The 27,621-nt window shown below is 35.5% G+C and overlaps 1 protein-coding gene across 8 annotated transcripts in view; it reads left to right on the top strand.

Moving 5' to 3' along the window:
• Positions 1 to 27,621, top strand: part of FSTL5 (follistatin like 5) — a 397,655-nt gene that overhangs the window by 345,120 nt on the left and 24,914 nt on the right. For all 8 annotated transcript variants that reach the window (XM_034411439.3, XM_034411436.3, XM_034411437.3 and 5 more), the window contains 3 exons: positions 9,954 to 10,103; positions 25,341 to 25,448; positions 26,896 to 27,020. In XM_034411439.3, the coding sequence (XP_034267330.2) occupies positions 9,954 to 10,103; positions 25,341 to 25,448; positions 26,896 to 27,020 (383 nt within the window). The remainder of the gene's footprint in view (positions 1 to 9,953; positions 10,104 to 25,340; positions 25,449 to 26,895; positions 27,021 to 27,621) is intronic.

Here is a 27,621-nt window from a genome sequence, read left to right as displayed (position 1 = left end):
TTAGATTTATATATCAGTGAACACATTTCACATACAATATTATTGTTGTTATTATTATTCAGAAGAAATACCCAAGCATTGGTGGAAATTTTACACAAATCAAAGAACATATTATATTGTACTTTTATCATGCAAGGCTAAAATAGAGGGTGAAAAAAAATCACATATTGAAAAGTACACATTTAAATACAAATATTAAATATGGAAAGGATTTACATAGTCCCTCTCAGATAGGATGTGACTTACAATAAGGAGAGCACATCTTTCTCCTTCTGTGCTGGCCATTTTTTAGAGAGGCACAATTGAGGGCTTTTTAACAAACAGCATCACTGGTTTGGTGGCTGTAATGTCTCAGATAGAAAGTCCATTCAGAGAGTGGTAAGGACAGCCGAGAAGATTATAGGAAGATCACTTCCTGTTATTCAGGATACAGCTTATAAGTGCTATGTGCTTGGAGCTCAAAGCATTGATAGAGACCCCACACATCCACTTTGCGGTCACTTTCTGTTGCTCCCCTCTGGGAGGAGGCTTCAAAGTATTTCTAGCAGGACTACCAGATTCTGTAACAGCTTTGTTCCCTATGCCATCCGCCTGGTAAACTTGCAAGATTCATTTTTCTTGCCATGTACTTGTATACATCCGAACTATAATGTGTCATATAATATATGTGGGTATATGCATAATTTTGTATTTATTTATTTATTTTGTTATGTTTATGTAATGTAGATTGGAGGTGGTGACCCTTTGAGAGTTGTATGCAATGAAATTTCATTTTAATGTATGCCGATTAGTGAATATTCAAAGTGAAAAATAAAGTTAATCTAAATCTAACTTCTAAATCTAAGGCTTAGAAGAGTTTGCATCTGCTTTTAAGACAAAGTTGCAAATTATTAATTAGATATTATGGTCTGATTTTATTCTGGCTTGTTTGTACAAATCATAATTTCAACAATAATTTTTCATTCAGAAATATAAATATCTAAAAAAATGCACCACTTAAAAATTGAAAGCTTTGCATTTCAGAATCATATACAGGAGTTTAAAAAAAGGGGGAAATGGGAAGCCAAAGTGTTTGCATAGAAATTATTTATTCAAAAGAAATTTATACACTAGGAAATATTTTATACAATTGTAAGCATATTTTAAAATTACCTTGTCATCCTTCTCTTTTACATATGAATATATGATTTTCTGAAGAAAGAATGCTGAATAATAGGATAGTATTTGAAGAAGTCCATTGTAATAAGGTTGTGTAGTACTTCAGATTGATTTCGAAATGGTGCTTAAAGTCTCATAGAAGCACAGGTGCTCAAATGCCTGCAACTTTTTAAAAGCAGCCTCATATTTTCAAGTGGTTGTCCTATGAATAGTGCCATTGTGCATTCCATAGAAAGACAAATCTATAATAAAGATTAGCAGTGTTCTGAAGTTCTTTACAGCACTAGTTTGCAAGCCATGGCAATAATGCATAATAGCAATAGCACTTAGACTTCTTTTATACAGTTCCTATATAGTTAGTCCTTGACTTACAACAGTTCATTTAGTGACCTTTTGAAGTTACAAAGGCACTGAAAAAAGTGATGTATGACCATTTTTCACACTTAAAATCATTGCAGCATCCTCTAAATTCATACACTATTCCATTGATTCATATTTATGACAGTTGCAATTTCCCGGGGTCATGTGATCAACTTTTTGTGACTTTCTGACAATTCAATGGGGAAGCCAATTTCACTTAACATCTATATTACCTACTTAACAACTGCAGTGATTCACTTAACAAGTGGCAAGAAAGATCATCAAATGTAGCAAAACTCAGTTAAAAACTGTCTTGCTTAGCAACAGAAATGTTGGCCTCAATTGTGGTCATAAATCAAGAACTACCTATAATGTGTAGTCAATGGTCAAGTACAATCAAGCAATTAGGGAGACTGTACAACAGAATAAACAATCAATTTGACATTTTAAAATGTTACTTAAAGAAGCAAGTCAGAATAGTTAGCCACAACTGGAAGAAACTACTATCTTTAGTAATTTGTTAATTAAGAGAAAATTATGTGGACTAAACGTAATAAAATAATTACATTCCATCAATGGCTATGAGATTCTGTTGATCTTTTAGTACTGGATGCATGCTAAATTGTAATGACATTGCCAGGCAACCTTAAAAATAAATGTTTGTAAGTTAGAATTCTATGGGACCAGAACAATGCAAAAACTAAATCCTATTTTGCCCTGAAAAATATTTTAAAATTACTTGCAGTTGCCTCTGGCTTTGGGATACATATAAATCTGATGCATCATTATAACAAATGCTAAGTGAAGCTGAACTTTCTTTTTTATAACTAAGAAATAACCTTTGTTTAAGGAAGTGTCAAGAAGCGGTGATATAATGACAATTGAAACTATTTTAAAAATAATGATTATTCACTAAGGCTGCATTACTATTACTATTACTCTTCTCATTGTTCCTTTCACCCATCTCCTCCCACTTATGACTGCATGACTGTAACTTTGTTTCTTGTATCCTTACGATTTATATTGATATTGATTGTTTCCTAACATGATTTGATTGCTTATTTGTATCCTATGACTATCATTAAGTGTTGTCCCTTATGATTCTTGACAAATGTATCTTGTCTTTTTATGTACACTGAGAGCATATGCACCAAAGACAAATTCCTTGTGTGTCCGATCACAGTTGGCCAATAAAGAATTCTATTCTATTCTACTCTTTTCTACTCTACTCTACTCTACTCTACTCTACTCTACTCTACTCTACTCTACTCTATTCTATGTAAAAAGGAAAGAAGCTCTGAGGAAAAAAATCACTATTTTTTAAAAGGGAATGACCACTAGGGGAAGTTGTTATATTACTACTAGGATTTTTTTAAAAAAAAATGTAACAAAGGAGGTTTACCACTTTCTTTCTCCTGAATAAACCAACATAAACAGGTTTTTTTCCTGGGGGGGGTGTGTGTGGAAGGATATGATTTCAGCCTCTGAGGAATATTTGAGAGTGAAGGCCTCCTTATGTAGATGCTGTAGCAGAGCAAAATTTTCATCTAAATAATAAATAACAAAATGTACATTGCAAATTTTCAAAGCAAGCTGAGATTGTAAGAATCTGGCATGTAAAGTCACAATGCATATATAATAGGGGCAAAGTTTACATCATGATGTTTCAATGCTCATTTCATCATTTGGTTTCTTTGCCTTCCTATAGGTACTGTCAGCCTTCAAAGTCATCCAGATTATAAAATACATGTATTGAATACATGTAGTTCTTGATTTAGGATCACTTGATTTAGGATCACAATTGAGCCCAATATTTCTGTTGCTAAGCAAAACATATACTAAATGAATTTTGACCCATTTTAGGACCTTGCTTGTCACAGGTCCAATTTCATTTTAAATTGTATTTTACCCAATTCCAATTGAAATTGTTTTTATCAGATTTTAGTAATAATGTGTGTCTGGAACTTTGCCCTTTGATATGGCCCAAGGACTAATCAATAAAGTAAACGCAAAGTAAACGCAAAACTGAACAGTTGTTTGTTTGGTTTTTTTTAATTTGATTTATATGCCGCCCTTCTCCGGAAACTTAGGGCGGCTTACAATGCGTTAAGCAATAGCCTTCATACTTTTGTATATTTATACAAAGTCAGTTTATTGCCCCCACAAACTGGGTCCTCAATTTACCTGCCCTAGAAAGGATGGAAGGCTGAGTCAACCTTGAGCCTGGTGAGATTCGAACTTACAGTAATTGCAGACAGCTGGTGTTAATCACAATGCTATCAGTCTGCTGAGCCACCAGGCCCGTTAAGTCAATCATTGAAGATGTTAAGTTAGTAACACAGTTAAGTTGAATTTGGCTTCCCCATTGACTTTCCTTGTAAGAAAGTTGCAAAGGTGATCATATGACCCTAGGACACTACAACTGTTATAAATATGAGTCAGTTGCCAAGCATCTGAATTTTGATCATGTGACCATGGGAATTCTGCAGTGGTCATAAGTGTGAAAAATGGTCATAAGTCACTTTTTTCAGTGCTGTTGTAACTTTGAACGGTCACTAAATGAGCTGTTATATGTGAGGACTACCCATATATTCTTCCTATATGTTTGTGAGAACCAGGGAGGGTCATGTCTGAGATGCTTTCTTAAATTATGTTCCTGCTTTCGACTCAGATTGTTTTTATTTGACTATTGTCTTGCATCTTATCCTTCTATAGTCCATTATAGATACCCATGGCCCCATGAAAGAAAAGATATGTACGTAGATACACACACAGCACATTACAAGTGATCAGAAAAAAAAGCAGTTCTTGACCCAACAAGGTGATTTTTGCAAGATTTTGCTGGCATTCTAATCTCTAAAAATGGTCTTCTATGTTTCAGATTTAACTAGGGTTTTTGTTTGTTTGTTAATTAGTTCTAACCTCGCTACTGTACCGTATTCTCTTTGGAATCACTCACAGCTTCAATCTGTTCCTTCAAAATGCACTAATCATATAAAACTAGTATTTGGTGACATCCCTGCAGAGCCATTTTGCTTGCGATAAATTTTTTAAAGGTGATAAATTTTTAAAGGTGATCTTTCATATTCTCTTGAAACACTTTCTGTTTCTGGTAGGTGCTAAAAAGAAAATATGTAAATATTTTTCATACTGAAGAACTTCACTTTTTCCCAATCAAGTTCAGAGAATATTCATCATATAGCATAAATTTTGTTCATATTTTAACATAGCTTGCAGTCTCTGATATTGCCCAATAATATTTCTGCCTCCTAAATCTTGATGTCAGGCTTATATTTCTGAATAAGTAAATGACAAGTTCACAAAAGTTTGTCAAGTGATTATAATCACAGGAAAAAAATAGTATATAGAAAAAGGATGCACTTCTGTATAGATAATATAGACAAATGATGCATTGCTCCTATATGAAAAGTGCTTGGTATACCGTCAACAAGACACAGATATTTTATTTTTACTGTCACAAAGATTTATATAGACACTTCATTCCCTGTTAATACAATCAATACATTATGATCAGTAGGAGAATGAATTTATTTTATTTCTTTGCCCTTTCATAGGCTGCTGAAGAAATGGATCAAAATGGGCAATGAGACCTATAGTTCTAAGCTAAATTTCACTCTGGCACAATCCCAGAATCTGGCTGTTATACATGAAATATGAAATAATGGAAATGCTATTCTGAAGGGAATTTTCAGTCATGACACCAGCTCTTTGGAATAGCATTCTCCCAGACAGTTGGACTGCCCTGATCCTGTAAGTCTTTAAATGATCTCTAAAATCGTGTTTCCCCAAACTTTAGCATGTCAAGGTCTGCCAATTTGGCATGTTCCCCACTCCCCCACCCATCATGTTTTAAAATATTTTTAGATATTGTATCTGTCTGAATGACACCTAAAATCAGAGTTGAATTCAGTGGCCTTACAATTCAAATCAATAAGTAAATACAAATAATGTCATAATAAATAAATAAATAGTTAATCTACAGGACATATTCTATAATGTCAAATTATTTCTAACAAATAGCTGTTATTTTGAAATGATTTTATATTTAATGCCAGCCTTTTCTTTACGTACAGACATTTATAAGTGGAATTAGGAAATTTATTTACATTTCATGTTGACATGTGATGATTCAGATTGTGTCTTCACAGTACATCAGAAAAAAGACCTGTCAAAAATAGAGTCTAAAAAATTCTAGAATCAACTATAAACTGTGTCTCTTAAAGTATTCCATATGACAGGTATCAGTTTTTTCTTCTTTTGTATGCCAAGGAAGTTCCTGTGAATGGAAATAAGATAGTTGCTTAACAACTCATCAGTGCCTGCTGCTTTTTCTTCACTTGAAGTCATAATCTTTGATAGCTCATAAGTATTGCTATAGAAGTCTGCTAGAATGCATCAAATAGAAGCCGTTATGTTAGGAATAAGTATCATGTGTATGCTAAAATATTTTTTGATGAGCTGTCCCTAAGAATATTATGAAAAAAAATACAGATGCATGTGCCACAATTCTATTTTATCTATATATATATAACCCTGGCTAGAACAGTAATGCACATATAGACCTACGAAAAAAGAACAATATATATGTGTGTGTGTGTGTGTGTGTGTGTGTGTGTGTGTGTTTTCTACGTAACCAAGGTTTTTCTGCAGCCCTAGCTCAGTGGAATCACTCGATTCTGGGCTTTTTTCTTTCTGTCAGCCAGCAAGTTCTTGCTGCCAGGTGAGAGACTTATATAGATCTATTTCTGGCTCGTTAGCCATCATCAGTAAGCCACACCCACATCTCATGTATCCTCCCTGTAAAGGTTAACCTTGGTTACGTAGGAAAAACCTGGCTAGAGGAAAAATACACATAAATCCTACGAAGAAGTAAGAAAATAGATATTGTACCTTTACAGGGAGGATACATGAGATGTGGGTGTGGCTTACTGACGATGGCTAATGAGCCAGAAATAGATCTATATAAGTCTCTCACCTGGCAGCAAGAACTTGCTGGCTGCCAGAAAGAAAAAAGCCCAGAATCGAGTGGATGTGATTCCACTGAGCTAGGGCTGCAGAAAAACCTTGGTTACGTAGGAAAAACCTGGCTAGAGGAAAAACACACATAAATCCTACGAAGAAGTAAGAATATATATATATATATATATATATATATATATATATATATATATATATATATATATATATACATACACACACACACACACACACACTGTATATGCTGTATATACTGTATATCTATCTATCTATCTTCATATATATATATATATATATATATATATATATATATATATTCCTCATATATATATATAGACATGGAGATTTGTAAAAAAAACCTGTAAAATATTACATTATTTAACATAAAACTTTGTTTATTGGTATTGGAATATTAAAGTTATTTCTACTCATATTTGATAGCTGGTTTATAATGTGTTGTTAAGAATGTGATATTTACTAATTATCAGAATAATATACAGTGTAAATTCCTTGAGCACTTTACATTTGGAAACTAAAATGATGCTTAGAAGCATGCAGTGATGTTCATGGAATATTTGGCAATTACCTTAAATTATCCTAAAATTATGAATTCCAAAATATATTTCCCCTTCCAATAAATAATTACACACATACATAGTGTATATACAGACATATAGTCATGCATATACTGTATACATATATTCAGATCCAGTGCTCATATATGAATAATTAAGCAGTATCTTGCTTTCCATAAAAGGTAAAGGTTCCCCTTGCACATATGTGCTAGTTGTTCCTGACTCTAGGGGACGGTGCTCATCTCCATTACAAAGCTGAAGAGCCAGCACTGTCCGAAGACGTATCCATGGTCATGTGGCCGGCATGACTAAATGCCAAAGGTGCACAAAATGCTGTTACCTCCCCATTAAAGTTGGTCCCTATTTTTTCTACTTGCATTTTTTACGTGATTTCGAACTGCTACGTTGGCAAAACCGGGACAAGTAACAAGAGCTCACCCTGTTATGCAGCACTAGGGATTCAAACTGCTAAACTGCCGACCTTTCGATCAACAAGCTCTTAGTCTTAGTCTTAGTCTTAGCCATTGAGCCACCGCATCCCATTTGCTCTCCATATTAGTAATTAAATTCACACAATTAGGGAAATGAAAAATAGGGGTTTTTAAAAAAAATAAATTCTTGTATATATAGCAACTCAAGACTCAATCAATATTATCCTTCACTTTAAAAGACTTGGTTTCTGCAACTATAGGAATGGAATATATAACTTCAAGATATTCGCAGTATTACTTGTGCAAATACAATAAACATGACTAAATATTTGGTAATATGTCTATGGAGATTCTCAGTCATCCAGGTCATGGTTGTCCCAAAGATGCTTTTTTTCAAGAGGCAACTGGACTTCCTTTTTTTTTTTTTTTTCTGTGAAGACGTTTCACTTCTCATCCAAGAAGCTGAAGAAGCTTCTTGGATGAGAAGCGAAACATCTTCAAAGAAAAACCAGAAAGTCCAGTTGCCTCTTGGAAAAAAAAGCACCTTTGGGACGATTTGGTAGTATGTATTCTCCCATCTCATAATATTGTAGTAATGCAGGATTACAGCTTGTCCTGCTTGCCCTGGTACAAGGACAGCCCCAACATGAACCTGTCCTTAGACTGCCATAAAGGCTAATTATGGGCATCTTTTTTTGTTTGTGTCAAGATTAATGTTTCTCAACCTTTGCTAGCACACATGATGCTGTGTTGTCTGCCTTGATGTTAATGTAGTTAAAGTATGTGCACTAGTTAGATAGTGTGTCTTAATGAGGGCACAGTTTGTCCCTTCAGGTTGCTGGTGTCTATGACTTCATCCTGGGCTGCTTGAACAGTGAAGCATTGGGCACTGTAGGGTGGGGGTGGGGTGTTGTTCTTTTTAAAGCCAGTGAACTGATAAAATCTGACTTTTTAAATTGTCTTGACAGTAATCTCTGAAAAAACAGAAAAATGATAGAGGTACAAGAGTCTGACTATGATTAATAAGAAAAACTGAAATTTCAAGGAGAGAGAGTTGCAAAGCAGGAAAAGATCTTTTATGTTTTTCTTCTTGGATGGGCCAGTACAGCAAACAGACCCCAAATCATAAAACAATCAAAAAACAGAGGAAGAAAATACCATCCCTTTGTCTTTCCCAGTGCAGTTATACCTCCCAGATTAGAATCCAGCATTGTTTTGGCTTGTTAAAATGCTTGTAATAGGTCTTGCAAAGCCAAATTCCCGGGCAAAGGTATTTTGATTGAACAAAAACTGGGATGAACTTGGCAAGTGTTTGCATATTTCTCCTTTTAGCTCAACTGACCAACATAATGGTGAAATGAATCCATCAGTCCACCTGCAGACTTGTGAAAAACTCACTGTGAGCAAGAAGTTAATTTACAGATCAGCCTGCATTAGAACTATAAGTCTTCCAAAGTCCTTTCCAATGTTATGATTTCATAATTGCTGGAAGTTGTTTATCCATGCAAATAGAAATTACTTTCCCCTAAAGATCCACTCACAGAAATCGGTATTTGGTTCCTTGCCATGAGTAGATTGCAAAAGAAGGCAGGGAAAATTCATTAATCATGGGCTTCAGTAGCCACTGGGACCGAGTGTCCAGCCAGAATCTGTCAAACTTGAAAACTGGGCAGTGATTTCTTAAGTTTAATTTCTAGTTGAAAGCTGCCACATGGAACACTTTTGTCATCTTTCAGAAACCTCATTAATGTCAAAAATAAATTCAGTCATAATATCTAACGGAACTCCTACTCATTTCTGGGGATTTAGCTAAATATAATATTGTTTTAAATAGAATGCATTAAAATTATTACTATTCTATAACCTGTAACACTTTTATTTAGAGCTATGACAACATAACTTTGTTTATTTAAGAAAATGAAATATAAATTGGATTAAAATGTGTTGGTACAACATCAGATGTATTCAGATGTATTCCTGGAGTTCCAAGAAACTTCTTGGAATTTAGTAGTCCATTTTTAATATAATCCAGTTTTGCCTGTTTTGATTAGCAAATACTTCCAGTATCTTTCACATCTTGTAACCTGAAAACATATATAACTATAAGGTAATATTTTGAATATATCTAAAATCTTTTATCTAATCTATTGATCTAAAAAGAAACATGATTTAACAAACATTTTATAAGTAATTACAAAAGAAAGCTAGATTGTTTAAGGAGGGGCACATCCTGATGCAGGTGCATGAAACATAATTTTGTACTGAAAGTAAAGTAATAGTTCAATTTCATTTTATAATGTTGCAGACATGAGTTCATTTTCTCTACATATCTCCTTCAAAATGTATGCTTTCTAAACAAAATGCTTGTTTTCTAAACAAAATGCTTGCTTTTCTTTCCTGCAACTCACCACAAATTTTACCTTAATTTTAGGATGAAGTCTGTCCAAAAACTGATGGGGATGAAGTCCAGCAATGTGTTTGGGCATCAGCTGCTAATGTCAAGGATAAATTCATATATGTAACTCAACCGACTTTGGACAGAGTGCTAATTGTTGATGTACAATCTCAAAAAGTTGTGCAGGTAAGTTGTCTTATTATATAGTAATTAACTAATTTAAAACGGTCATATTTGAAGAAATATATATTTTTCAGAAAGCACTACTAACATTCAAAATATTATTCAGGTAATGTACCAACTCATATTCAGAAAAAGAAACATAGGTCTCCTCACAAATGCCTATGCCAGCTATTACCTTTCAGATGTTTGGGACTCTGAATTTCCAGCCTGCATAAATATTTCTGAGAGATGTAGATTAAAACATTTGAAGGTTGGAATATAAAAGTTGTTTTATATTATATTATACTTTGGAGATATCTCTGAGTACCAGATTTAATTGGAGATATCTCTGAGTAAATTTGTGGCTCTTTTTCATGCAAAGCTTGTATTCTGTGACAAGGGTCCCTAACCCATGAGCCATGTACCAGTACCAGTCCATGGCCTGTTAGGAACTGGGCTGCACAGCTGGAGGTGAGCAAAACTTCATCTGTATTTGCAGCCACTCCCCACACTAACATCAACACTTCAGTTCCACTTCAGATCATCAGGCATTAGAGTCTCATAAAAGCATAAACTTCACTGTAAACTGCATATCAGTGGTGGGTGGCAAACCAGGGCAAACCGGTAGCAGCGGCAGTGGGAGGCTGTGCCCACCTGCCCGGATGTCTCTGCACATGCGCAGAAGCATTGTGTGCGCAAGGGCGAGCACGCCCACGAGCAAACCAGTAGCGATGGGATTTGAATCCCACTACTGCTGCACATGTGAGGGATCTAAGCTGTGCACTCCTTCTCACTCACTCCAATCCCTGAAAAAATAGTCTTCCACAAAACCAGACCCTGGCATGAAAAAGATTGCTGACCGCTGCTATATGATTAAGCAGTGGTCACTGTGTCAGGCTAACCTGGTTTGTGAAATTCCAGAGAGTTTTTACTACTACACTGTCATAAGGCTTCCAATAAGACCTGAGAAGTGCAAAACATTTTTCAGAGTTAAATCCATTTAATGTATTGTATTGTGTATTGTGCTGATATTCTTTTCTGTCAAGAGTGGTTAATAGCCTCCTGTAAAGTACCTGCAAGTATTTATTGTGAGTGACAAGACAATTTGTCTTCATTGATTATTGATTTGATTTATATTAGGTAAAACAGGAGTTTAAAATAAAGAACATTAAATTTGCTTTTGTCATGCTTGTTAGGAATCTGGAATTGTACTTATAAGTCAGGTTTTAATTCCAGCAGCCAACTATGATTAGATTGTCTATTTTTTACTCAGTCCTAAAGCACATGTTTTTTTTTTAAAAAAACACTCCTCTACTTTATAACCAAATCAATTTAATGCAGTTTATCAGCCATATATTGTGCCTTACCGCATACTTTAGGACACCTCCATTCTTTTAATCCCTCCATTCTTCTAATCCATAGCAGAAGTATTAAAAAAAATCCTGATAAGGCATTGCATATTGCATAGATATTATGCATGCTTAACTAACAAACATGTACAAATTAGTTGGGACAAAAATAATAACAAAAAAAAATGTGCTCATATGCTTTGACAAATCCATGTGACTGGGACATGATTCAGGTATAAGAATAATAAATAGGCTTCTTTATCAATTGCCTTTATGTGATTAAAGGGGAGATAATGAGTTAAATGACATAAATTTATATAAAGCAACCAATCTATATATATTTTCCTGGAGTCAATGGGAACAGATGAATAATTTTTAATGATGAAACAATTTCATTTTTAAAAGGCAGGCAAACTTGATTTTCCTTTCAATGTTAAAACTAATTTTATTTTGTGATATTCATTTTGAATGTGTGTGTGAAAATATATATTTTTCACATTTTGAAAAATGTTATACAATGTAAATACTTTTCTGTATTACTTTGTTGAATATGTGCATTTTGGGGGCTGTTATTTTTTTTATTGGTGAAATGCATCATAAAATTTGGAAAACATACAAATGTCAAAATACAATGATCGCCTGACTGATGCATTGCTATAGAATTCAGTTTGCATTAAATTAAATTTAAATTTAATTACCTTGCCATACTTGGTGTAAATCTTACTGAATTCAGTGTAGCTATATATATGTACAGATATGGATATTAACTATGGATTAAGGAGAAAATAATTAACTTCAATTTATGTAACTTTATCCTCACTCAACACTCCAACATTTACTCTGTTATTTTTGAAATTCACATCTGCATTAAAGCAGCATCCTCAGTTTCATGAAAAGTCAACTCATTTGTTTACTTATAGCATGGTAACCAGTGGTGGGTTCTAACCAGTGTTACCACCAGTTCAGTTCGCGCACACGCTTTGCGCGCAATTGACACGCACATGCTCACTTTACTCACACGCACGCCACACTTGCGCTTCGCTGAAGCGCATTGAATTTCAATACAGCTGAGGCATGGCAATCTGCTCTGCTGCGCTTACAGCTGGACTAAAAATGAAGGAATAAAAGTAAGTATAGCGTGGAGGTGGGCGGGAGGACCCAGCTGATGGTCAGAGCAAACTGGTTTACTCTCACATCAAGATTTTTTCTACCGGCTCTCCCGAACCGGGGAGAACCGGTAGCAACCCATCACTGATGGTAACAATCATACACATTTGTTACTGAAAATGCTTTGCAAAATTGTGTAAGGTCTGCCCCACTAGATAAGAAAAGCACAAGAAAGCTAAAACTACTTTCTGATTTGTTATAGTAACAGAATCTTGCAAGTCTGACTGCATGACTATACTTTTCATCCTTCACTCCCTTCTTATATTCAGTGAATTAGGGAGGAATCTGACTGATCTGCTTTCAAATATTATCTTGATTTTCAGGGTTTTAAAAATGCTGTAGTCCCTTTGCCTACAGATCCTTCATATCTTTGTCAAAATCATGTTTCTTATGAATGTACTCTACAGCAGCATTCCCCAACCTTTCAAGGTTGGCCCAGCATCAGGGGAAGCGGGGAAGAGAGGCCACTTGCATGAGTAGGGTTGTACATGTGCCAGCCCGGTGGCAAATAGGGAACCACTGCTCTACAGTACATTAGGTAAATGCATACACTAGAAAAAAGCAAGCTTTAGTATGAAATAAATTGGGCACAACAAATTGCTGGAGGCTCTTGAAATTCTCTATCTGATTTGTACACCAGAGAAACTGTGTAGGCAAATCTCCCAGGAAAGGACAAAATACTCCAGCAATTTCTCAAGAGGCAACCTCTTCCTTAACACCAACAATAGTTAAGCTCAAGAGAGATTTTAAAAGGGTAGAATATCCTTAATGATCTTCTCCCTTAGGATTTAATAAAAACATGGGAAATCGGAGAGACTATGCAGGACATAACAATGTATTTAAAACGACATTCATGTAAATTCTTTGCCATTTCATTAATGCTAATCAAATGTTAGAATACCACACTCTACCCATTCTCCTTTGACATAGTTTCTAAAGCATCCTATTACAAATTTTAAAAAACTTCATTATATTTTTCTGCTTAGAACCAATTTAGACTATTAAAATGGATTAAAAATATACATTTGCATTTGCAGTAGAAAATATAAACAACTATAAAGAATAAGGTATAAAAATTCAGAACTGTAGATATTGTTGGGTCCTTAATTCATCATATAAATTCTGCATTTTTGTGCATTTAGATAAATGCATTTCATAAATGTTCATGAGATACATAGATTTATGGACAATTTATTTATATAATGTATTAAACAGAAACCAATTACAAATCTTTAAAAGTACTATAGATAAGTTTAAGATTTAGAAATTTTCATCCATGACAAAAGAAAACCAATTACATTGACCCAGAAAAAATGTTTTCAACATTTTACTCTAGAGAAAAAAAATCATTTTATCACTTTGTATTGAAACACAAATAGCGATCTAAAAATGGCACATTTAAAAATATATGTTACTGTAGCTTTTCTTCAGACAATATTTTTAACTGCCTAAATAAGCATAAAATATTTAATAAGCATCTATCTTCCTCATAAAAAGGGAACAAAAGAAAAAAAAAGAAATGAATCTGATTAAAAGTGTCCAGGAAAGCTTTGCCTTTAGCAAAGTTTCCAGTATTCAGTTTTTTAAATATAATTTTTCTTTATAACATCATAAATAGCATATACACAATTAGATATAGGAAGTCTTAATAAGTTTTAATGTGACAGGTTAGCATTTTGATTACTATCATTTATTACAAAAAAGTTCTAGAATTGAAGTATCATACCATTCAGCAATATGCTTATTTTTTAAAAAAATTATAAGAATCAGATAGTTCTAGTGCATGTAATTTGTATTATGTAAGTATAAATAATATGCATTGTTTCTATTTTTACTTTGTGAAGTTCAACCCAAAAAAAGACTTTGAAATTTGAAGTGCAGAACAATCTGTATTAGAATATTTATCATTATTACAGTCTAACATTTATTGCAATTCACACTGGTTGTGCTCACAGCTTTTCTCTACCTGAATGGCTCACTATATTTTTACATGCAGTTTTCATAGACAGAGATATTTCTTTTAAAAAAAAAAAGAATTATGGTCTTTTCATTCTGTCACATTAAATTAATTTCTATATGAAAACTAAAAAGATTTTAAGATGTTTCTGTCCCTTGGATGATAAAATCTATTGTAGAAATTTCTACAGAAAGTTGACAGCCATGGAAGAAATATCAGTTTATTTTTGCCGTATTATAGTTGAGGTTTCAGTAGTTCTTTGGCAGTTTCAGTGAAACAGTTGGTTCAGCGTTATTTCTAATCTCATAGGTAGTTCCCTTATCAAGATATAATATCCAACTGCATTTACTTTTTCAAGAGCGAATGCTTTTTCTTTTGATCTAAACCACAGAATATGTACTGTATTTTTCGGAATATAAGACGCACTGGAGTATAAGACGCACCTTAGTTTTTGGGGAGGAAAGTAGAGAGGGGGGGAATTCTGCCTATCAGGTATTCATCTGGCTAGTCCCAGCACATTACTTTGTTTGCTGGTTTTGAGGTTGGGGCTGGATGGGGCTGTGCTTCTAAAGCACAGCTGATTGTTAGAGGGAGCAGCAATTAGAAAAGCAGGCAAAGCATGGAAGATCGTTTTGCTTGTGTTGGGGCTGAAAAACAGTTGATCCACGGAGGGAGCTCCAGTGAGGCAGGCAAACCTCGGAAGTGGTAAGAGAAGGCAGAAACTGTTCCGGGTAATCATTTTGGGCACCGCGCAGGATTACATTCAGAGTATGCACATTACTATGAGAGTGAAAATTACCCCAAAACATACATGCCATGGTGAACAGATTGAAACGATGTTATTTGTTAAAATATAACTGATGTCAGCTTTGGAAGCCATATTAGGCCGGAAGCTTCAATGCTGTCACCTTCTCATGTGTGGGAAAGTAGGAGGGGGGATTAAGGAGAGGGGTTGTTAGTAGACATAATAGCATTCTTCTTGTCAGTCAAGATCAGGGCGATCCAGCATCTGGAGAAGGAGTGGTCAGGGGGCTAGATTGTGATGGAACAGAAGTTAATTGGAACATGTGATCGACAAAAGGGGATGGTTTTGGGAGCTTTGACTTACCGAAGGAAAACCCGGGCTTTTCAGATTCGGCTTTTCCCAGATGTGCCAGTTTGCCTATTCTAGTAAAGAGAACTTTGGAAAAACGCTTGCTTTCGTGTCTTTACTTGGAGTTGGGGCTTTTCTGGAACGCTGACAACTGAATGCATAAGAAAATATGTTTTAGAATGCAATGTTATAGTTAGCAATAAATCTTTTTGAAAAAGAACTTTGTTCATATCAATGATCATCCTGCCATGTCACCACAGAAAATATACATGCTGCACGGTTATCTCTCTGAAAAATATAACACTGAAAGACTATTGCTCAAATGATCAGGTCTGCACATCTAGCCTTATGTTGTTCAAACTTAGAACTCCAAAGGAAGTGGAATACATATTGGAAAAAGTACTCTATAGGAAACACACAGGAACATATAAATACACTTTGCACAGCTTCAACATAAACCTGTTATCTGGTGGCCTGTGCATTGATATGTATTGCCAGAGAACTCACTGTTTTGTACATTTGTAAGTAAATCCTGTTTTTGGAGTGGTTGGTTTTATTATCTCTTTCTTGTGGGAAGTAATAGAATGCTTTGCTTTGCTCATTGGAGAATTTGAAACAGGAATATATTGAATATATTTATCTGTGTTTGGAAAGTAGCCATGCATGGATTCTGTTCTGCTTCTTGTTGATGTTTTGTGGCTGTTCTGTGTTGGGCATTTCCCAGTTTTAACTGTGTACCTTAACTTTCTGTATATAGTATTTCAAGAAAAAGAAAGAAAAATGTACACAATAGAATAGAATAGAATTTTTTTATTGGCCAAGTGTGATTGGACACACAAGAAATTCGTCTTGGTGCATATGCTCTCAGTGTACATAAAATTATTTTAAACAGTTTTTAGACTTTGTATGTTTGTATGTATGTCTTGTTTTTACTTTGGCTGTTCACCGCCCTGAGTCCTACATTGGAGAAGGGCGGTATAGAAATTTAAACAAATAAATAAATAATAAATAAATAAAAGAAGAGATACGTTCATCAAGAATCATAAGGTACAACACTTAATGATAGTCATAGGGTACAAATAAGCAATTAGGAAACAATATCAATATTAATCGTAAGGATTAATTCAATGGATTGAATTCCATTGCTAAAATGATGCAAAAGGGATTAAAAATCATCTATGTTTGATTAAATATGTACAAAAATACATAAATACAAACTTTTATTGGACCATTTTAAGATAAAATTATTACTAAACTGACATAGAAATGAATTTAATGAACGGATTGTAACTAAGACCTACTGATTCATGAGAACTAAAATTTATTTCATATTAAGACAATACTAAATATTAATTGTATATCAGAGAATGAGGTGAGATATGGGATAAGAGATTGTTTGTTGTGACTTCTGTGGAAGTAATGGTAAACAGAGCTGATAACAGATTAACAGATTAACAGAGTTGGAAGGGACCTTATAGGTCATCTAGTCCAATTCCCCTGCTCAAGCAGGAGACTCTACACCATTTCTGACAAATGGCAGTCCAGCTGTGGCAGAATGAAGAACCAGCAAATGGATCAATGCCTAGTTCTCCAGAACTAGGACAAGATCAGGACTGCTCATAACCACCCTATACAGTGACTTCCTGTGAGGAGACCATAAGATAGCTGAGGGAGAGGCATTTTTGCCAGGCCTGGTTTGAAGCCTTTATGGACATAGAAGTCACATAATTACTTTCTTAATTGCTTTTGGAAATTGCTTGTTATATCTTTCTGTATATTATGAAAAGCGAGTTTCATTACACTGGGTGAGTTTCCTTCTATCTTTGATGAATGAAGTTTTATGCAATTTTATTTTTTTCTTTTTAATAAACAATAAAAGAATGATTAGAACACTGATTTTGTGCATATGCACCCTACATGCAAAGAAAACAAGAGAACCCTTTGCAGATGGGACACTAGATAGAATCAGAAAGAATTAAAGATTATAATTAAAGGAGAATAGACACGTTAATACAGAATGAAGCAAAAATGGAGGATTTCAAGGGTATTTAGGAACAATGCAGTCAGAAATTATTCTTTTTTTAAAAAAGTAATTTTTATTAAACTTTTGACTTTAAAAATAAATTATTCTTAAGGCTGTTTGCTACTATAAAAATATATTTAAAATTGGTTATAGAAGATTTTAACAGATTATACTGGACAAAACAAAGACTGAGACTGATTCAAAAACGTAATTTAAAATGTCAGTTTACAAGAAAAATATTGAAAAAGATGCTACACTGGATTTACAGATGAAGCCTGCTGATCTCTTAATAATTAAAGAAAAAGTACAAATAATAAATCAGAAGAGTATATTGGATATTTTTTATCTTACATTTTCAAAAGAGGTCTAAATTTATGAAGGACTTTCTAAAAAGAGACAAGGTATCAACTTTTGACAAACTATTTAAAGAGGTTAAAGATCAATATTCCTAAAAGTAAATAGAAGGAATACAAAGTGGGTTATTTGATCAAGGTTAAAATATATGTGTTGTATCTTAATGTCATCGATCTGCTTCTGGACCCAAAGGAGCAGGGTGAATTTGAGACAGCTGAGGAAAGTACAGAGCTCAATGTTGGTCAGGGTTGATGCTAGTCTGACAGAGCACCCTCAGCTGGGTCGATCGGATAAGTGAAAGGCTGAGGCTGAGGGAGGAGAGCCACAGCTGCAGCAAGTTGGCCAGAAGGCTATGGCGAAGACTGGGAGCAGCTGCTACCCATAAGCAATGAGGAGGAAGTGGTGTCCACAGGTCCTCCTGATCCAAGGGCACAACATCAGTCAGCTTAAATAGTCATGAGAAGGCAACCTCACCTCTCAATGAAGGGCTGTACTACTTAATCCCGCCCTGAGGACTTGAGCATTGTTGGAGCAGTGTGCCAGTTCTGTGCCTTGTGTTCTTGTGCCATGTATTCTGACCCATTTGAATCGTGGACTGCTTTTCTAGACTTTTTGTGTACCGTTGTACTCGGTCATCCAGGGATTCTTGCCGTGCTAAGCTTGGCAACAGGGATTCTTTCCGAGGGCCTTTTGGGGGGTGTTGAATAAATACCTGTAGAACTCTTGCTGTACGTGGGAGGAGAGTAGGACAGCACACTTAAAGTAACCTTTTTACTCCCGTATGATTAAAGATTTGTTATGGAATGGGAAGAAGAGATTTTTTGTTGAATTTTTAGAGAAAGTGAGAAAGTTACTGTGTACTGTGTTAAAGTAACGGAAAGAAATAAAACTGATTTATTTGATTAAGGCTGAAATAAATATAGTCATTATTTCTGGTAGCTTTCTATGATTTTTTTAGTGATTAGGGCTAAATGGCAACACTTGATAAAGATGAGATATGGGAAGAAGAGATATTTTCTTGAAATATCGGAAAGGGTGATAATGATTCTAAAGTACTTTGCACTTGTCTTCATGGGGGAGATAGTTATATATCCTTTCTCTTTACTATTTTTTCTATTTTCTCTGTACTTTTTCTTTTATATTTTTTTACTTTTAATACTTTTTATCTATTTTTACCTTACTGTTTTTACTTTTTAATATTTTTGTATTTGTAAGGTTCAATAAGAAAATATTTTAAAAAGAGATGATATTTTAAGAAATAAGGATGTTAAAGTTGCTTATACTCTCTGGAATAAAGGAGAAGTTAGTTTTTCTTTCTGTTTTTACTTTTTTCTTTTTCTCTGCACTTTTTTTTTATAGTTTGTATTAGTTTTATCTGTAGATACAATACAATAAAATTATTTTTTTAAAAGTACTTAGATTTACATTTCTAGTGACGATCAAATCTTCTAGTTTAATTCTTTATTGTGATATTTCAATGTACAGTTTATCCAGACATAAAAGACTTCAGCTTTTATCTATTAAAGTTTTAAAAACGAAAAGCAGTAAACAACTGGCCCATGAATCTGGAAGAAAAACAGTTTTTTCTTTGGGGAATGCAGAGGCTTTTGTAACACCTCAGGAGTCTAGTTAAACATTGCCAGTGGTCTTTGCCAGCCATTTGCACATTATCTTGAGGATCTACATCATTACTTTAAATTAGATTCACTTAATTAGCCAGCTGGTACTCTTCTTGTCAAACTGATAAACAAGCTGTGCTTCACAGTTCTATAATAGTGTGACTAAAACAGCAAATAAAAAATTAAAAAGCTAGAATGAAATATATGTATTAAATCAAATATCTTTATTACAGTCTTTGTCCAGCATTTACAATAGAAAAAGAGAAATAGTTTAATACAGCAAATCATTATCAGGGAACAAAAGAAAACAATAAGACAATAAAATAACATATGTAATTAAATATTTTGTACAATTGTTTGACTTGGGTAAGATATCTGGCTGCCTAGTATGTCAGTGTAGAGGTAACAACCTTAGAAAGCAATAAACATAAAATTTATCAGTATGATTCTCAAATTTATGATTGGAAAGAGTCTGAAATCAAAGAGCCAACTCCAAAGTTCACAAAATCTGAAGTTCAGAGCCAAGAAACATGATTCAAGATTCATTAGATAACATCCACGAAAGTCAGGAAGGTGCATGTCATAGCAAACAGATGTTCCTGACAAATGCACCTTCCCCCAGTTTCTGATTAAATCAGCCCAACCCAAGTGTTTCTAGTGAGGAGAAATGGGACTGCCTCCTCACAAGCAACCTCACCAACCATCTCTATGCCTCCTTCTGCTCCACTCTCTGTGCCCGCAAATCAGGCAGGCATGGCTTCTGTTCCTATTGGAGGTGACCTGTAGCTTGTCATCATTGCTGGCCCTTCGCAGCTGATTCTCTCTGGCAAATGGCTGCCTGTCTGGTTCACCACCCTTCCTAATGCAGATAGGGCTGGAACTGCATTGTTCTTAGCTCCTGGACTCTCCAGGCATTTGGGGGGGAGGGCATGCCATCCTGATTGGATGGTCCTAATTCCAACTCTTCCTCCTAGGAACCAGGGTTCGACAGGGCCATCATACCATCTAAATGATTGCTGATGTGATCAAGAAGGGAAATGCTTAATGACTAATGGAGCATGCTCATATCCATGGCATGTATGTAAAGGATGTTCAGCACTTTTGATGGCTAGCCAACAGTCAGTACTATACAGTACTAAGGGTGGGACTTCATTTTGTTCCCTTTGGATTTTAGTTAAATTGGCATATGCCTCTCACAGTGCACTCCCATGATCTTTTTTAACTGCAGCCTTCACCCTCACACGCACTACCTCATTAATGTTGCAATCCCTTTGAAGATGGGGTCCTAAGTAATGGAAGCACTTTGTTTTTAATAGATTCACTTGGATGGTGAAGGTGCTCAGACTAATTTCTAGATACTTGATATTGAGGCACAAACCAAATTGACTAATACGACCATTCCTTGTTTGCAATAGCCACAAACAGGATATTATCAGTCTAGAGCAAGGCCTTAGGAAATTGTGATGTAGGCCTCATATTATATTATATTTTTCAGCAGTGCATAATATTGTTAATAGCAGCAACTAGACAATGTAAATGGATTATTGGCTAATGGTATTAACATAAAGCATTTGGACTTATTTTATGAGCAGCCGAGGCACATCGTGGCCATGTACTACACATCATATGAGCTGATGCAGTACACTATCAAAAGCCTTTTCTGGGTTGAGAAAAATCAGGCATAATGACTTTTTCCTTTCTCCATGTTTCTCCATGAGCATGCAAGATACAAAAAATTGTCCTAGTTGCTAGATGTTTTGTTGTCTTTAATAGTTCTACCTCCATTTCTTCCCCATTTATTTGCCAGGAATTGAGAGGGCCAGATGCCATGATCTTAGTTTTCTTAATGTTGAGTTTCCTTCTTCACCCGCATCAAGAGGCTCTTTAGTTCCTCTTCACTTTCTGCCATTAGAGTGGTATCATCTGCATATCTGAGGTTGTTGATATTTCTCCCAGCTATCTTAATTCCAACTTGTGATTCATCTAGTCCCGCATTTCTCATGATGTTCTCTGCATATAAGTTAAATAGGCAGGGTGACAGTATACAGCCTTGCCTAACTCCTTTTTCGATTTTGAATCAATCAGTGTTCCATGTCCAGTTGTCACTGTTGCTTCTTGACCCACATATAGGTTTCTCAAGAAACAAATAAGATGGTCTGATACTCCCATCTCTTTAAGAACTTTGCCACAATTTGTTGTATTCCACACAATCAATGGCTTTAGCATAGTCAATGAAGCAGAAGTAGATGTTTTTCTGGAACTCCTTAGCTTTCTCCATGATCCAGCGTTATGTTGGCAATTTGAAATAACAATTTCAGGTAGAAATAACAAGTTGTAGATGGGGTAGCTATTGGATGAGTAGGATCAGAATCCATACAGGGAGAACCAGTGGGGATGAAGCCAGGCTGTTGACTAGTCTGTTCTTTAGAGTCTAGTTTTAGAGATTATCACCTGTAGGCTGATCATCTGGAGGGTTATAGAAGGATTGTGTTACATTGATCAGTTTGGTGTTCCCTTCATTTGTCTGAATTACCTTTGGTTGGAGCACCTTCTTTTTAAGGATGCTAAACATTCAGGCACTGAACTTGTCAACATTTCAACAGGAGGGCAGTTGGAGGGCAGTAAAGTATTGAGGGACTCAGTTGCAAGCAGTCACTGAAGCACTGATTTGACTACCTCAGGTTTGTCTATAATTATTTGTTTTTCTTCTGTAGAAAGAGTGCCAAACAACTGAGCAAGTTTTCCTCATCCTCCATAGGATTGACTGATGTCTATATCTTCCCTTTAATTAAATTGAGGGTTTAATGCTTCCTATGCTTATCTGGTCCTGACCTTGGATTTGGTGAAACACTCTGCTGTGCAGACAGTTGCTGGCAGATATTATGAACTCTGGGGCTTATGCCATCCTTCCTTGCAGGCTTGGCTCTCCTCCCAGAATTTAGCAGAGGCTGTACATTGCTATTGTGAAAGACTCATATAGGCATAATTTGAAATCCCTTGGAAAATTGTTAAGTTTAAAAAGCATTGAAGGGAGTGCAAAATGCCTAAAAGTCAATATTATTCTTTCAAATCCATGCCATCTGGGAAACCATGAGATTTCCGTAAGCTTCCTGGGATATGTTCTACAGAGAAGAAATTGTGAGCGATGGTGCAGTACTGCTTGTCTGTTGTGCCATTTGCCCTTATTAGGAGTATTAAATTGCAATCTGGAGCAGTCACTACAAAAGTAGTTTATCCCAAGAGATCCTGGACAACATATGGATTTTGAATAAGGTCTGGAGCAACTGAGTTGGTGGATGATTCCATAACAGGTTTAGTTATATGCTTTTCTATTATAGCCTTCATCTATTTTCTGATTGGCATCTAGCGGATGAAAGAAAATGACAATAATAGTTTTAGCAGTTAAAAAGTGGTTCTTAGAAATGAAGTACACATCCACATTTAAATCACATGTGGTTTTAAAAGTGTCCTTTCCAGGAGTAAAATGCACTTACCTTCACTACCGGATTGGAAATATGTGCGCACGCGCCCGGTTATTACACTCATGTGCACCTCTTCTGTGCATGCGCAGAGCAGGGGTGGGTTTTACTTACTGTTACTACCGGTTTGCAACGGGTTTGCGCATGCGCTGAGCTTCTGGCAATGCACAGAAACTTCTGCACATGTGCAGATCGCCTATTATGACATCAGGGGCAGTGGGCGGAGCCTCCTGCCGGTTTTACTTCTGGTTCTTGCGAACCGGTCTGAACCAGGGGCAACCCACCACTGGCACAGAGCCTTCTATGCATGCGCAGAGTGTCAAAAACGGGGTGTGATGATGTCCTGGTGGGTGGGCGGAGCTTCCCACAGCTAGCCCTACCGGTTCGCATGAGCCGGATAGATCCAGCTGGATTTCACTGCTGGTCCTTTCCTATATCTACTACAGAAGCCTCATCAGAGGAAGGGAAATCATCTACTTCTATCAAATAGAATTCATTAGCATAGACTGAGAAGAAAAGGGGAGACAAGGACTTAAATCTGTGTCCTTAATGCTGGAACAAATCCTTTAGTTTTAGCTGCCTGGAAGTTTCTTGACCTTAGAGTATTCAGAATACTTGAAATATTCTCCACATCTCAAGCTTCTTCCCTTTGAATTTGAAAGAATTCCATTTGAATTCTTTCATTTGTTCCTGTCTTTGCTGCCTCCCACCATTGGCAGATGTCCAAAGTATTGGATTTGAAATTTTACAATATCAACTAATTTGAAAGTTCTAAAATTACTGATTCTACAATATCAACTAATTCTACAATATCAACTAATCTAAAATTCTAAAATTACTGATCCCAATGCAGGGTACTAAGATTACTAATTGACATTAAATAAAATTACTAAGTAAACTATTTAAAAAATTAAATAAAATAACTAAAATAGAAGTCTTATGATCTCACTAAAAATGCTTTTGCTCTGTGAGAATGTTGATCGCCCTGTCAACCAACATTCAAAATATCTGTATGTTTGTATCTGTATTGTGGGTAATTCTGGTTGCATTAATTTATGTGATTACATAATGAAAAGTTTAAAAATTATTCTGTTTTTTGTTAAACTGAAATGCATAGATCAGTGGTGGTTAGTGGGCATAGCAGGGGAAGGATACTGCAAAATCTCCATTCGCTCCCCACTCCTGGGGGAAGGATATTGTAAAATCTCCATTCCTACCCCACTCTGAGACCAGCCAGAGGTGGTATTTGCCGGTTCTTCCAAATTTCTGCTACCGGTTCTCCAGAACCTGTCAGAACTTGTTGAATAGCACCCCTAGCATAGATTCAGGAATTTTATGTGTTTAGATTTTTAATCTTAATTACACAAAACAAGAATTTCCCCCAAATTTAGAATCATTGCAATATACTAAAAGGACAAATAAATGGTTGAGCTTCTTAATATTTCTGCTTGGCATAAATTGAATAAGGTATATGGTGAACACATATCCGTATCTTGTTCAAATAATGAGCAAACATATTTTTAAACAAAAGTAATCTGGCTTCAAATTAATTACTTGTCTAATATTTTAAGTATTGACAAATATTTTTGTTTACTTTTCACCAGACTTATTTCAATATTTACGCTTGAGAGAAAAATGAATTATTCCTGTAAAAAGCATAACCTGGGTAATGCCATTTTAAACGCCATGTTTTACCTGATATAACCTGATTATATAACTTGGTAGTGAAGACATGGGAAGGGAAACTGTGTTGTTCCTGTGCTGCTTGTTTTGCAGGATATATGATGCATATTTTTAAAGAAATAAATGTTTTGGTACATTCCGAAATGGGCCTGAGGAAAAGCCTATAAATAACGATACCATTTAGCATAGAAACATCTGTGTAGGGTATTTTCAAAGGGTATTGTTGGAGGGGAATTTCCAGGGCAGAACATGAGAAGAGGATGTTATATAAGACCTGAAATCATTCTCTGGTGGACCGTTTGTATCTGTTTGTATCGGGCTTCTGTATCCTGAAAACTGTATTTAAACCGTGTAATTGAAGTGGTCAGGGTTCTCTCTCTTTCATGGGAGAACCCTTTTGCAAAAGCTTGAAATAAATCTGCTGTTTTTTCTTGTTCATGCTCTCTGTTTCACTTATTATATGATAATGCTGATTTCTGCATTTAACAACGCTATTTAAATTAGTAATTATTTTCCCTAATTCTTCATAATCTTTAGGCAGTAAGTACAGATCCAGTTCCAGTAAAATTACATTATGATAAATCACATGATCAAGTATGGGTGCTCAGTTGGGGAAGCTTTGATAAGGATTCTCCTACACTACAAGTAAGTATATGCATTTTTATATTGAATAGAGGCACTTGCACTGACTAGAAAATACATTGTTTCTTTGACAGAGATTCAACTTCATTTTCACATAGAAAACTGTCAGAAGGGTAGTTATACAGTAAATATATGAACACTTAATATATGGGAGTTTAGCAGTGATATAGTAGGAGATGAGCCTTGTTAGTCTATTAATATAAGAAAAAGAGGAAAGCAAAGTTCCAGATCAAACTGCTCTAGCTAAACCTCAGGAACAAAGAGATATCTGAACCTGAATGATTGTCAACTTGTTAATCTCTCAACTATTCATGATGAAATATAACGTCCTACATAAAGGCCTCAACTATAACACAGAATGCCAATCAATTAGAATCCTTCGCAGCCTTAGAAGCAGCATGTAAAACTAAAGGACTTATTTCAGAAGCCCAAGAAAACATAAGGACAATCATATCACAAACAACTGAATCAAAGAGCAGAACAACACAGAATCAAAGCAGATGACAGAGCAGGCCTCAAAAACCTAAAAAAGGATCAAACTATCCTTATCTTCTGAGCAGACAAGGGCTGTATTACAGGTACTTGGCTTTCAATAAAAGTGTTTACTGGAAGACAATAAAACCTGCATCCCTGTAAATAGATTTGGTACAGTGATGAAATCTAAATTTTTTTACTACCGATTCTGTGGACATGGCTTGGTGGGCGGGATGTGGCTTGGTGGGCATGGCAGGGAAAGGATACTGCAAAATCTCCATTCCCTCCCCACTCTGGGGCCAGCCAGAGGTGGTATTTGCTGGTTCTCTGAATTACTCAAAATTTCTGCTACCAGTTCTCTGAACTGCTCAAAATTTCCGCTACCAGTTCTCCAGAACCTGTCAGAACCTGCTGGATTTCACCCCTGATTTGGTATATAGATGATACCTTTGTCTTTGTATTATGCAATCAATTACTTTATCAAAAACTAAACCACTTAAGGATTTAAATTATAGTGGTGTCATTTGGGTAAAAGGGTTACAATAATGTAAATATGACAGTAACAAAGCATTCTCCAATATGCTGTCCTCTAAATCAGGGGTGTCAAACTCATGCCGTCACGGCAGCATCACATGATGTATTGGGACTTGATTTCCTTGATCCCCTTCGCTAAACCAGACGTGGCCGTGGCCAGCACGTGACACATTCAACCAATGGGCTGGCAGTTTGACAGTCCTGCTCTAGATGTATTTGGCTTGTCTCTTTAAAAGCTTCTAGATGTGACTTCCAGAGTCACCAGATTATAAGGGGTCCTTGATGCTCTCTGAGCTTGCTTGTTTTCTTGCAGACGTTTCTGCAAGACTTACAGAAATTACCAAACTAGGTAACTTCATCAGTGGCAGCATTTTATCTTGCTTTATTTCTGATAATTTAACATTCAAATGATGACTTAAGAAATGTACGATACGTTTTCCAGGTCATCACCCAGGCCAGTGGAAGTATTTCTCATCACACTATTCACACTCAGCCAGTGGGGAAGCAGTTTGACAAAGTGGATGACTTTTTCATTCCATCTGCAACTCTCCTTATTACCCACATAAGGTATGTGACAAACTATAATATGGTTGAGGTTGGGTGTCAGATATTGAATCAGACATTTTATTTTTATTTATTCTCTTAATAACTCATTTTTCCTGCAAGGAGAATAAAGTCTGTCACATTTATTTTCATGACAACATTAAGAACATTATCAGGCTGTGAGCTTCATGGCTGATCAAATCAATCTCTGGCTAGCACAGTCTAGTTTATGCTATACCCATGGGTATTTGAATCAATACGAATGTCACTTTACACATAAAACTGTTATTGCTCTTAGTAGATTTGTCCCAGAAATTCTGAACTCCTTTTAAGCATTTCTATAACCAAAATCTAATCCAACACTCTGTGGGATTTACTCCTACATGAGGTGATTTTAATTTGCAAATAGACTGTTCCATTCAGTCCATCTTTATATTATCTCTAGTTCTGGACCTAGTACTTCTCCTACTTGAACAGAATTGTATAAAAATGATATTTTAATCAATGCATTGTTCACCAGGTTTACATAGGCATTTATTCAGATCTTGTTAAATAGAATGATGGACACAATGGGATTCTTCCTAATCTAACATATCTTTTGCATTCTAATGAAATGTAATGACTA

Source organism: Pantherophis guttatus, chromosome 8 (genome assembly GCF_059756535.1).
Source record: "Pantherophis guttatus breed Tessera chromosome 8, ASM5975653v1, whole genome shotgun sequence".
Taxonomy (NCBI): domain Eukaryota; kingdom Metazoa; phylum Chordata; class Lepidosauria; order Squamata; family Colubridae; genus Pantherophis; species Pantherophis guttatus.
This window is presented reverse-complemented; position numbering and strand designations above follow the sequence as displayed.